General features: G+C 50.3%; 1 protein-coding gene across 4 annotated transcripts in view; it reads right to left on the bottom strand.

The window, feature by feature from the left end:
- The window catches only part of HSD17B12 (hydroxysteroid 17-beta dehydrogenase 12), a 148,345-nt gene that overhangs the window by 17,139 nt on the left and 117,458 nt on the right, over window positions 1–13,748 (bottom strand). For all 4 annotated transcript variants that reach the window (XM_039536810.1, XM_039536809.1, XM_039536808.1 and 1 more), the window contains one exon: window positions 5,107–5,188. In XM_039536810.1, the coding sequence (XP_039392744.1) occupies window positions 5,107–5,188 (82 nt within the window). The remainder of the gene's footprint in view (window positions 1–5,106; window positions 5,189–13,748) is intronic.

Consider the following 13,748-nt stretch of genomic DNA (forward strand, 5'->3'; position numbering starts at 1 on the left):
AGAGACTTTATTAAGGGCACAAGAGGAAACTATCCCACTGCATAGGAAAGATAGGAAGTATGGCAAGAGACCACCCTGGCTTTGATCTAAAAATAAAAAAAGAGGAGTCCTACAAAAAGTGGAAACTATATCAAATTACAAGTATGCATTTAAGCAAATAACACAAGTATGTAGGGACAAAATTAGAAAGGCCAAGGCATAAAACGAGATCATACTAGCTAGAGACAAAGGGTAACAAAAAAAACATTCTACAAATACATTAGAAGCAAGAGGAAGACCAAGGACAGGGCAGGCCCGTTACTCAATTGGGGGGGGGGGGGGAAATAACAGAAAATGTGGAAATGGCAGAGGTGCTTAATGACTTCTTTGTTTCAGTTTTCACCAAGAAGGTTGGTGGTGATTAGACGTCTAACGTAGTGAATGCCAGTGAAAATTAAGTAGGATCAGTAGAAGCTAAAATAGGGGAAGAATGAGTTAAAAATTACTTGGACAAATTAGGTGTCTTCAAGTCATCAGGGCCTGATGAAATGCATCCTAGAATACTCAAGGAGGAGATAGCTGAGCCATTAGCAATGATCTTTTGAGAAGTCACAGAAGACAGGAGAGATTCCAGAAGACTGGAAAAGGGCAAATATAATGCCAATCAATAAAATGGAAAATAAGGAAAACCCAGGGAATTAAAGGCCAGCCAGCTTAACTTCTGTACCTGGAAAAATAATGGAGCAAATAATTAAGCAATCAATTTGCAAACATCGAGAAGATAATAAGGTGATAAGTAACAGTCAGCATGGATTTGTCAAAAACAAATCGTGTCAAACCAACCTGATAGCTTTCTTTGACAGCGTAACAAACCTTGTGGATGGGGGGAAAGCGGTAGACCTGGTATATCTTGACTTTAGTAAAGCTTTTGCATGACCTTCTCATGAACAAACTAGGGAAATGCAACCTAGATGGATCTACTATAAGGTGGGTGCAAAACTGGTTGGAAAACTGTTCCCAGAGAGTGGTTCAGAGTCATGCTGGAAGGGCATAACGAGTGGGGTCCAGCAGGGATCAGTTCTGGGTCCAGTTCTGTTCAATATCTTCAACAATGATTTAGATAATTGCATACAGAGTACACTTACGAAGTTTGCGGACGATACCAAGCTGGGAAGGGTTGCAAGTGGTTTGGAGGATAGGATTAAAATTCAAAATGATCTGGACAAATTGGAAAAATGGTCTGAAGTAAACAGGATGAAATTCAATAAGGACAAATACAAAGTACTCCATTTAGGCAGGAACAATCAGTTGCACACATACAAAATGGGAAACGACTACCTAGGCAGGAGTACTGCGGAAAGGGATCTGGGGGTCATAGTGGACCACAAGCTACATATGAGTCAACAGTGTAACACTGTTGCAAAAAAAGTGATCATTCTGGAATATATTAGCAGGAGTGTTGTAAGCAAGACACGAGAAGTAATTCTTCCACTCTACTCCACACTGATTAGGCCTCAACTGGAATAGTGTGTCCAGTTCTGGGCGCCACATTTGAGGAAGGATGTGGACAAATTGGAGAGAGTCCAGAGAAGAGCAACAAAAATGATTAAAGGTCTAGAAAACATGACCTATGAGGTAAGACTGAAAAAACTGGGTTTGTTTAGTCTGGAAAAGAGAAGACTGGGAAGGGACATAACAGTTTTCATGCAAATAAGCAAATAAGGTTGTTACAAGGAGGCGGAAGAAAAATTGTTTGTCTTAACCGCTGAGGATAGGACAAGAAGCAATGGGCTTAAATTGCAGCAAGGGAGGTTTAGGTTGGACATTAGGAAAAACTTCCTAACTGTCAGGGTGGTTAAGCACTGGAATAAATTGCCTAGGGAGGTTGTGGAATCTCCATCATTGGAGATTTTTAAGAGTAGGTCAGACAAACACCTGTCAGGAATGATCTAGATAAACAGTCCTGCCACAAGTGCAGGGGACTGGACTAGATAACCTCTTGATGTCCCTTCCAGTTCTATGATTCTGTGCACCATTCCCATAGGTGTATAGTTTTGGCACACAGGGCTCGGGATCTCGTTCCCCCTGGCTTGTTTAAGTAAAAGACTGTGGTGGTGTCTGACATGATGAGAACGTGTCGACCCTAAAATGTTGGCAGGAACACCTGGCAAGCTTTGCGTACTGCCCAGAGTTTCAATATGCTTATGTGCATCCTGGTGTCCCATGGTGTCCAGATGCCTTGTTTCATGCAGTTGCCCATGTGGGGGCCCCAGGCTGTGAGGGATGCATCTGTTATGATAGTCACAGTGGGACCATCTACCATTGTAGTGAGGAGAGAACTTCTGGTGGCATGCTGAGCAGAGTATGCATAGGTTGATGAGTGGGGGAGTAGACTCTTTGGAGCTACAGCTGAAGGGGGCGCATGTGTAGGTGAGTGGTGAAGTGAGCCACCTCACTGGATTCTCTATAGGAACCTGATGCATCAGTATTTGATATATGCACCACATGTGAGGATATATCATGGATCAACTCAGTTTGCATGAGACTGTGTTCTTCCTTCCCGCTAGGCATACGGCAGCTGGGATTGTGTGAACAGAGTACAGTTTCATATCTAAAGGACTTTAGCAGGGATGCATCAGATGGCAGCTGATCACTCAGTGCCTCTTCTTGTGAGGAAGTAATGCCTCAGAGCAGGTGGAACTCAGGAACCTGTGACTTCATGTAGTAAGGTCTGGAAGGTATTAGCGACTGCATGGCAGAGTCCTTACTCTCCAGAGGGAGGATTCAGGACTCTGAAGACGAAACTATCCTGCTGAGTCTAAAGGGAAACTGGATTTGCTCTGACATGGGTGGCACTGACAGTCTGGTGATTAGTGCTGAAGGCTGATTCAAACATGTTCTTAGAAAAAGAAACCCTTGAAGCACTAGGGGCTAGGCCTTGGGCTGTACTTAAGGTAGTTTCTAGGAGTGCCATACTGCTTGAGTGCTCAGCTTGACATTTGAACACGGATCCGATACTTTCCCCTTCTACTCATCCATTAGACATTCTTCTGTCCCAAGGGCACTGTTTGAAGCTGCTGACGACTCTTATTGTCTTTTTAGGGCTCAAGTGGATGGAGGACATCCTAAAAACCCACACAATAAGTAGCTTTGGAGTCAAATTAATTCCCAAACATAGACAAATGAAGCGTTAAGGTAAAAATAGAGGCTGAATGCTGAGGCCAATCAGAAAGACTTCAACCACTGAACTGCGGTTCTGCCAAGATCTCTAACTGTAGAACAATACCCTACTGGTTACCTCAAGGGCCAATGGCAGCTGAAGAGCCACAGCATTACAAAAAAAGGGAGGGGCAGACCCGATGAGAGAACATATAAGGATATCAAGGCAGACAAATTTAGTGCAATGAAAAGTAGCTTGATAGTTGCAGTTCCTGTGGGAAACTTCTTTAGTGACCGTAGTTCAAAAAGGAAATGACAAAGTTTCATAGGGTAATGGTTAAGCTTAGTGGTGGTTCACTACCACCAGCTGAGGGAAGAGGGATTGCTGGTAATTCTACTAGCTACTATTGCCACAAAAATAGCTCAGGGAGCTATGGTTGTTGGGTGCTAGGAGAAGGGAGAGGACTGGGAATCCTGCACAGATGGTATCTTTGGAGAAGTCAACATTATAAATGCAGTGAAATCTCTTTAAAATCACAGCCTGTGCAAGTCTGTAAACACATTCAATAAATGACGAGTAGCTTCTGTGTGTTTTATATCACTTCAAAAAAAAAATTAACTAGCTAGAATACTGAAGTCAGGAGGGAGAAAGAAAGCCAACAATTTTCTGGAATCCCTAGTATGGAACACCCTTTAAAAGCTACAAGAATAGCATTCAAACTAATGCAAGTAGTAATAAATAATAGTCTGTGTGAACTGCACTGGTGGTCCACTTGCACAGATTCATACTATCTGCTATCGGAAAAAAGCTGTTTTGACATCCCTTCTCCACGCAGTGAGAAATAAAGAAATAAAACAAACATTTTTAAATGAGGCTCCTATAACTTGCCTGGATGACTAAGGCCGGGGATGGCAGGGCTCATACAATTGGGTTGAAGTGGTGACATGGTGGTTGGACAATACTTTTAAAAGAGTGAAGATGTACTGCACAGGATTGTTTTCATAGACCAGAACAACGTTTTACTGAAACTGTAAAATGAGACAGCCAAACAAAATTATAAAAAGCTAGAAACATTTAGAATGTTGTTTTTCCAGTGATGAACTTTTTGAACTAGTCTGATTTTTTCCAAATGCAAAGAGTCAAAACTTGTAAGTGGTTGTCTTAAGTTGTGCATATAGGGCCCAATGGAGGAAACAGGGTGTAACTTTAATAGAAACAATGGACAGATTACACCCTACACTTTAGTCCCGTCACACAACAGGAGAATCATGTTCAAAAATATCTTCAGTAAGACCAGAGGGAGAAAAGTGCCAATATCTTTCTGTATATAGACTAATTTTCACACACGTTCTGTGCCCATGGGTCCACCCCACACCAAGCTCGCCTTTTGTTAATGTCCTCCTTTAAATAAGATATCAAATTATTTGAGCGTTTAAAAAAATGCAGCATGTGATAAGGAAGTGTATGCAGACCTCACAAAACATTAGGTTGACATGATGATAAAACCAGTATGCCTTGTTTTTCTCTCCTACCCCACCCAAGCTTTCACTGCAGTAACCACTACTTTTAGAGCATGTCTACACTGCCTTTAGTTCATACTACGAGGGTGTGACTAACAATGTGCATTAAAGTGCTGAGCTGTAAATCCCCTGCGTGGACACTGCAGGCACAAACAAAAAGGTTTCTACTTCACATTTAGTGTAGTCCTATTTGAAGGGGATCACATTAATGTGAGCTAGGAACCTTTCAGTTCATGCCCACAGCATCCACACAGGGGAGTCACAACACAGCACTAAGTGCACACTGATATTCACATCCCCATACTCCGAAATGCAGAGCAGTGTAGACAAACCCTTACTTCATCAAACCATCAATAGAGGGACCCCAGAAACATTTATTCTTATAGCTTTTATTGTTACGTTTCTGTTTGACAGTTCAGATTGGAGCATACCAAAAAGAAAGCATACCTTGGTTGCTGAGTACAGAGTGAGCAGTGGAGATGGATACATGCCAGCAGCTGAAGAGATATTCAGGATTATTCCTGTAGATCTGAAAGGCAATGAAAGCACAGTCACTTGCAGGAAAGAACATATGACTTACAGGCTTCAGAAGTGTCTGTTAACTAAAGGGAAATATTTACTTTCAGTAGGCATCATGCAGATTCATTTATCATTTAAATAAAAGAAAAATAGTATCTTTCATAAGGGGACCTGGCGTGGTTTATAAACATCAGTTCACAATGCCCTTGTGAGGTAGTAACAAGTACCCATACCCACTGTTCAAATTTTGAGGTAATTTTTTTGTTGATGGACGGGATAGACTAGAAATACACAACAGAAGACACAATCCTCTAGATACCAAACATGTTTGGTACCCCACACAGTAAAGCCTACATTTTAAGCATTGATCTGACACATTGGCTATCAGCTGACCTTGTATTTACTTTCCAAACCCCAACTCAGGGCTTGTTTACACTACTGCTAAAGTCAATGTAACTTACCTTGCTTGGGGTGTGAAAAAACTACCCCGAGTGATGCAAGTTGCATCGACTTAAAGCATTGTCTATGCCGCATTACACTGGTGGGAGATGCTCTCCCGCTGACATAGCTTCCACCTCTTGTTGAGGTGGACTAATTACATCACGACATAGTGAGTCTTCACCAGATGCACAATATTGGCACAGCTCCACAGAGTGTAGCGTGGTAGTGAAGACAAGCCCTCAGACTATCATTTGACAAAACAATGATTAAGATTTAGCAAATGAAAGTTCTTTAAGTATCTTGTAACTCTTTAGTATTCCGACTGCACATTATTCTTCTGCAATGGGACAGTGTAAACAGTGCGGGACTCACCCCTGCGGCGCCTCCTGCTGGTCGTCTCAGGGAATTAGCTCTCCAGCCCTCGGAGCACCTTCTGCAGGCCGGTGTCCCACTTCCGCTGGCCCCCGTGTCCCTCGCGGACCCGGTGCCCCTTTACCCGGGGGCTGCCCCCTGGCAATACCCCCACCAGTCTCTATGGGTCTCCCCTCTCTGGGAAACCCCCAACCCTTTAATCTCCACCTTGCCTCAGTTTGGGCTACTGGCAGTCATCACTAAGCCCCCGCTCCCTGGGGCAGACTGCAGTGTAAAAGCCATTCATCATAGGCAAGGGGGTTCAGACCTGCTGCCTTCCTCTGCCTCCCAGTACCTCTATGGGCCTTGGACCAGGTCCTACAGCCTGGGGAGTTGCCAGCCTGGAGCTCCCCTGCTCCTCTGGGTCTCCCCAGCCCTGCCTCACTCCCAGTACCCTTTCTGCAGGCAGACAGGCCCTGCTCTCTCCCGCCTGGAGAGAGACTCTTTCTGGGCCTCTGGTTCACAGTCTTTTTATAAGGGCCAGCTGGGCCCTCATTAAGCCAGCCACAGCTGTTGCTGCTTTCCAATCAGCCCAGCCTTTCCCCTGCCACAGCCCTCTCCCAGGGCTGTTTTAAGCCCTTTGGGACAGGAGCGGGGTAACCACCCCGCTACAGGAAGTTTTAAGCAAACAGGAAAACTGAGGTTGAAATCTCTCTGAATTGAAGCTTCTGTCATAAACTAACAAGCACTCACAAATCTTTTGTATCATAACACCACTGCAAATACCATAATTAATGGTCCAGTCTATTGGCAAATATCTATCCTTATAGCCATGTAACTGCACATTGTGAACTGACTGTAAAAAGGCTGCTTTGGAAGCACAAGGATGTAGTGACATTATTTTTGATAGGTACACTTTAACACGAGAAGAACAAATTCCACAAAATATATCTTGATTTCTGTTTGTTTCCTGCTAAAGCTTCAGAGTTTCTGATCATGGTATTATTTACTGGTGTAGCAGCCCTCTTGTCTCCCTAGAGCCTTTGTCAAAGTTTCTCAGTAGCCATGAGGGAGAGGCAAAGTATTAATATGGATCAGAAAGTAGCTGAGACAAAGTAAAAATAGGATTAAATGGTCAGCTTTCACTGTGGCAAAAAGTTAACAATGGATGCCACAAGTTTTTCATAGCAGGTGTTTAGTATACTTATTCTTGAGCTCAAAACAGGAATGAGCAGTGAGATGGCTAAATTTACAGATGTCAAAACCATTTAGATTACTCAGACTAGAGACTATTAAGAAGAACTTCATAAGGCCCAACAATGCTATATGAATGGGCTACAGAGTGACAGATGAAACTGAATATTGACAATGCAAATACATACTGGAGAAAATAATTTGAACTAATTCAACCCCTTAAGAGTTGATTTAAAAACCAGTAACTCAGCTAAAAGACTTGAACACCACTAAGGAAACAACTCAATGTTTAATGTGCAATAATGGTCAAAAAAACAAACTTAGGATGCATATGGAATGGGAAGGTCAACGATACAGAAAATATAATGCAGTTCTAAATTAATAGTATACCCTGACCTGAAATACTGTGTTCAGGTCCTTCTGATCATCCTCTCTCAGAAAAAATATAGCAGAAATACAGGGGATTTGATGAGAATATTAGGAAGAAGGAAAAACGGTGATACAAAGAATTTGAAAAGACAGACTGTTTACCTTATGGAAGAGATTAAAAAGACGGTTACTCACTGTTGTAACTGTTGTTCTTCGAGATGTGTTGCTCCTATCCATTCCAGTTTGGTGTGCGCGCTGCGCGTGCACGGCTCTTCGGAAGATTTTTACCCTAGCAACTCCGGCGGGCCGGCTGGGCGCCCCCTGGAGTGGTGCCGCTATAGCGCTAGATATATACCCCAGCCGGCCCGTCCGCTCCTCAGTTCCTTCTTGCCGGCTACTCCGACAGTGGGGAAGGAGGGCGAGTCTGGAATGGATAGGAGCAACACATCTCGAAGAGCAACAGTTACAACGGTGAGTAACCGTCTTTTCTTCTTCGAGTGATTGCTCCTATGCATTCCAGTTAGGTGATTCCCAAGCCTTACCTAGGCGGTGGGGTCGGAGTGAGACGTGGCAGAGTGTAAGACTGCTGAGCCGAAGGCTGCATCGTCTCTAGATTGTTGCACCAACGCGTAGTGGGAAGCGAAGGTGTGGACGGAAGACCAAGTGGCCGCTCTACAGATGTCCTGGATGGGGACATGGGCCAGGAAGGCGGCAGACGAGGCTTGTGCTCTCGTAGAGTGAGCGGTGAGGTGGCTAGCTGGCACTCGAGCAAGCTCGTAGCATGTCCGGATACATGCAGTCACCCAGGAGGAAATCCTTTGAGAGGAGACCGGCTTGCCTTTCATGCGATCAGCAACTGCCACGAAGAGTTGGGGCGAACGCCGGAAGGGTTTCGTCCGCTCGATGTAGAAGGCGAGGGCCCTGCGGACGTCCCGTGTGTGAAGCTGTTGTTCACGACTTGAGGCGTGCGGCTTCGGGAAAAAGACCGGGAGGAAAATGTCCTGGTTTAAGTGGAAGGCCGACACCACCTTAGGGAGGAAGGCCGGGTGTGGTCGAAGCTGCACCTTGTCTCTGTGGAAGACGGTATACAGTGGACCAACCGTTAGGGCATGAAGCTCGGAAACGCGTCTCGCTGAGGTTGTAGCGACGAGAAAAGCCGTTTTCCATGAGAGATATAGCAGGGAGCACGTGGCCAAGGGCTCGAAGGGGGCTCCCATAAGCTGGGCTAGAACGAGGTTCAAATCCCAGGACGGGGTAGGACGCCGTATCGGCGGGTACAAGCGGTCCAGACCCTTAAGGAAGCGTGAAACCATCTGGTTGGAAAAGATGGACCGTTCTCCTACGGCCGGTCGAAAGGCGGACACGGCGGCTAGGTGTACTTTCAAGGAGAAGACCGCGAGTCCTTGCTCCTTAAGGGACCAGAGGTAGTCCAGGATCGTAGGAATAGGGACCAGGAAAGGATTAAGGCCTCTCTGATCGCACCAGAGTGCGAACCACTTCCATTTCGCGAGATAGGTTGAGCGAGTGGAAGGCTTCCTGCTTTCCATGAGGACTTGCTGCACCGCAGCCGAGCAGTCACGCTCCGCGTGGGTTAACCACTCAGGTACCAAGCTGTAAGATGGAGGGACTGTAGGTCCGGGTGGCGGAGCCTGCCGAAGTCCTGCGTTATCAGGTCCAGCCACAACGGGAGGGGAATGGGATCCCGTATGGAGAGCTCGAGCAGCAGAGCGTACCAGTGCTGTCTCGGCCAGGCCTGAGCGACGAGTATGAGGCGGGCCCTGTCCCTCCGAAGCTTGAGTAGCACCCGATGTACGAGTGGGAACGGAGGGAAGGCATATAGGAGGTGATCCGTCCAGGAGCAGAGGAATGCGTCCGACAGGGAGCCTTGGGAGCGACCCTGGTAAGAACAGAACTGGTGGCACTTCCTGTTCTCTTTGGAGGCAAACAGGTCTATTTGGGGAAACCCCCACCTTCGGAAAATTGTGTGCACCACATCTGGACGAAGGGACCACTCGTGGGAGAGGAACGACCTGCTGAGACGGTCGGCCAGCGTGTTCTGCACTCCTGGAAGAAAGGACATTACCAGGTGAATCGAGTGGGTTAAGCGGAAGTCCCACAGGAGCATCGCTTCCGTGCAAAGCAGGGAGGAGCGTGCCCCGCCCTGCTTGTTGACATAAAACATCGCTGTCGTGTTGTCCGTAAACACCGCCACACAGCGCCCTTGAAGATGGGCGTGGAAAGCTTGACACGCGAGGCGGATCGCCCGCAGCTCCCTGACATTGATATGTAGGGAGAGCTCTCGGGGCGACCAGAGACCCTGGGTGTGTAGGTCGCCAAGGTGTGCCCCCCATTCCAACGCCGAGGCATCCTTGGTCAGGGTGATGGACGGGCGAGGAGGGCGGAACGGGACTCCTGCACACACGACCTCTGGGTCCAGCCACCAGCTGAGCGTAGCGAGGGCTGGGTTTGTGACAGTAAGTACCATGTCCAGGGGGTCGCGGTGCGGACGGTACACCGACGCAAGCCAAGTTTGAAACGGGCGAAGGCGCAGCCTCACGTACGTGGTTACCAACGTGCATGACGCCATGTGGCCCAGGAGGCGGAGGCAGGACCGAACCGTTGTTGTGGGAAAGGATTGTAGGTCCCTGATGAAGGAGACCATCGTCTGGTGCCGAGGTCGAGGGAGGCAGGCCCTGGCCAAATTGGAGTCCAGGACCGCTCCGATGAACTCCACCCTCTGTGATGGAGCTAAAGTGGACTTCTCGGCATTTATCAGAAGGCCCAGGCGCTGAAACAGGGCTAGGATCTCGGCTATTTGACTTGCTACCAGATGTCGGGATGGCCCGCGGACCAGCCAGTCGTCGAGATACGGGTACACGTGCATGCGACGACGGCAGAGGGCTGCGGCAACCACTGCCATGCACTTGGTGAAGACCCTCGGCGCGGTGGAAAGGCCGAAGGGCAGCACCACAAACTGGTAGTGCGCCTTGTTGACCACGAAGCGCAGGTAGCGTCGATGGGGAGGGTAGATCACGATATGGAAGTACGCGTCCTTCATATCGAGGGCGGCAAACCAGTCTCCCGGATCCAGGGAGGGAATGATGGTCCCCAGGGTTACCATGCGAAACTTGAGCTTGAGCAGGTATCTGTTGAGCTCTCGGAGGTCTAGTATAGGTTGGAGACCTCCCTTCGCCTTGGGGATTAGGAAATATCGGGAATAAAATCCCCTGCCTCGCATGTCGTACGGCACCTCCTCTATGGCACCCAAACTCAACAGAGTCTCGACCTCTTGCAAGAGGAATTGCTCGTGAGAGGGGTCCCTGAAGAGGGACGGGGAAGGTGGGTGGGAAGGAGGGGGCGAAACAAACTGAAGGCGGTAACCATACTGGACCGTACGAAGTACCCAGTTGTCCGTTGTTATTTGGGACCACGCCGGGAGGAAGTGGAAAAGACGGTTGCAAAATAACGGGGAAGGATCCGGTAAAGAGTCTGATGGGCCGTCCTCGGGCGTCCCATCAAAACGCCTGCTTAGGCCCTTGAGGGGCTTTGGAGGGCGCCTGGGACTGGTTACGCCGGTTGCCCGATGGTCTACGGCGGTTCACCCTGCCTCCGCACCCAGTACCAGGCCGTGGTCTGGCCTGATTAAATGGCCGGTTCGGCTGCTGCCGGAAGGACCTCCGTTGGGTAGCCGGTGTGTGCATACCCAAGGTGCGGATGGCGATTCGACCATCTTTGAGGGTTTGAATTCTTGAGTCCGTTTTCTCAGAAAAGAGACCCTTAGTGTCAAAGGGGAGGTCTTGCAGGGTGTACTGCACCTCGGGCGGCAAGGTGGAAGACTGCAACCAGGAGATGCGTCTCATGGTCACCCCCGAGGCCAGAGTTCTGGCTCCCGAGTCCGCTGAGTGCAGAGCAGCCTGGAGGGAGGACCGGGAGGCTTTCTTGCCCTCCTCAAGGAGGGCCGAGAATTCCTGACGGGAGGCTGTCGAGATCAGCTCCGTGAATTTGGAAAGGGACACCAAAGTGTCATAGGTGTAGCGACCAAGGAGAGCCAGCTGATTGGCAATCCGGAGCTGGAGACCACCGGCCGAATACACCTTCCGGCCCAACAGATCCATTCTCGTGCGTCCTTAGATTTTGGCGCTGGAGCGGGTTGCCCATGCCTCTCCCGGTCATTCACGGACTGCACTACAAGGGAGTCCAGAGTCGGGTGCGTATAAAGGTACTCGTAGCCACTGGGAAGAACCGAGTACTTGCGTTCCACTCCTCTAGCGGTGGGAGGGACGGACGCTGGCGACTGCCAGATGGTAGTGGCATTTTTCTGTATGGTGCGGATAAAGGGTAAGGCCACCCGCAGCGGGGCCTCAGCTCCAAGCACCGTGGTCGTCATTCTCAGTGACCTCTTCAACGGGGAGGTCAATAGCCTGTGCCACCCATCGAAGGAGGTCCTGGTGGGCCCGCAAGTCAATCGGAGGGGGGTCCGATGTAGATACCCCCCGCCACCGCCTCGTCCGGCGAGGAAGACGAGGACAGGCCCTGGACCATGGCCTCTGGAGGTGGTTCTTCCAGGGGGTGGGAAGCCGCCTGGGCTACAGGATGCTCTGCCGCTACAGGTGGCGGTGGGGCCTCACCCTGTGGTGATGGTGGAGGCCTGCTGAACGTGGCTTCCGGCACCCTGCATTCGGAGCCCCTGGGGCGCGAAGGGAGGGGGAGCCCTTGAGCCTTGTGGTAGGCCCAGGAGGTCCAAAAGCCCCACTGCTGCGGTCCGTGGTCCTGCCCTTGGGGGTCTGCCCGGAGATCTCCACCGCTGTTCGCCTGAGAGGCGACCGAGGGTTGGCGAGAAGGCCATGGGGGGGCAGAGGCGCTCAGGGACTGCGCTGTCGATGCCGCCGGTCTGTCCCTGGACGGTGCCGGGGATCGGTGCCGGTCGTCGCGGTGCCGGAAGCGAGAGCGGGACCATCGACCGTGCCGGGAGGTCGACTGCGATCTCGACCGATGTCGGTGGGAGCGGCTTCGCGAGCCGCGGTGCCGGGAACGGTACTGGGATCCGGACCTCCTTCGGTACCGACGGTCTGGAGACTGGGACCGGGAACGTCTCCGGGAGTGCAACCAGTACCGCGATGCGGAGCGGTACCGGGACTGCGACCGGTGCCGAGACAGGGAGCGGTACCGAGATGGTGATTGGTGCCGGGATCTGGATCGGCGTGACGGCGACCGTCTCCGGGATCAGGATCGGGACCGGGACCTGGAACGCCGTCTATCCCGTCTGTCAGGGGAAGGTGACCTCATCATAGCCGGCTTGCCCGCTGACTGTACAGCCCGCACCAGCGGTGCCGGGGGCCGGAGACTCGGTGCCTCTGTGAGCTCGATGAGCTCTCTCGCCATCGAGAAAGTCTCGGGCGTCGATGGGAGAGGCAGCTTGACCGCGGTTGGCACCGGGGAGCAGGGCGGTACCGGACTCAACGGCCCTTGCGGCGCCGGAGTCAACGGAACCGTGCACGGTCTGTGCACCACCACAGTCGGTGCCGGAGGTGGCTGGGTGAGCGATCCCGGTGCAGGAGGCTTGGAGGCCGTCTGCGCCGTCTTCCGTTTCCTCGCTGGAGAGAGGGAACGGTGCCAGGACAACGGTGCCGGCTGGAGAGATTTAACAGTCTCGGTACCGGACCGGCTCGGGACCGCTGGTGCACTGCGTGCCGAGGAGGACTTCGGAGCTGCTTGGGTCGGCCTGGCAGGGCTAAGTGCCGACTCCATGAGGAGCTGTTTCAAGCGAGTCTCTCTCTCCTTCCTTGTCCTTGGCTTGAATGCCGTGCAAATTGGGCACTTATCTGGCCGATGGGACTCACCGAGGCAGCGCAGGCAGGAGTCGTGGGGGTCACCGATCGGCATGTGCCGCTGGCAAGCCGAACAGGGCTTAAACCCCGGTGCCTTGGGCATGAGCCCGCACCAGTTGTGGAAAAAGAGGGGCTAGCCCCCCTAATTCCCCTTACTACACTAACTAACTAAACTAATTAACTAACTTAACTAACTATATACACTTATACAAAGAGAAACACTAGGGTTGTGGAGGTGAACGGAGCATTCCACTGTTCCAACGGCCGTCACGGGCGGTAAGAAGGAACTGAGGAGCGGACGGGCCAGCTGGGGTATATATCTAGCGCTATAGCAGCGCCACTCCAGGGGGCGCCCAGCCGGCCCGCCGGAGTTGCTAGGGTAAAAAT

Source organism: Mauremys reevesii, linkage group 4, assembly GCF_016161935.1.
Source record: "Mauremys reevesii isolate NIE-2019 linkage group 4, ASM1616193v1, whole genome shotgun sequence".
Classification (NCBI taxonomy): domain Eukaryota; kingdom Metazoa; phylum Chordata; order Testudines; family Geoemydidae; genus Mauremys; species Mauremys reevesii.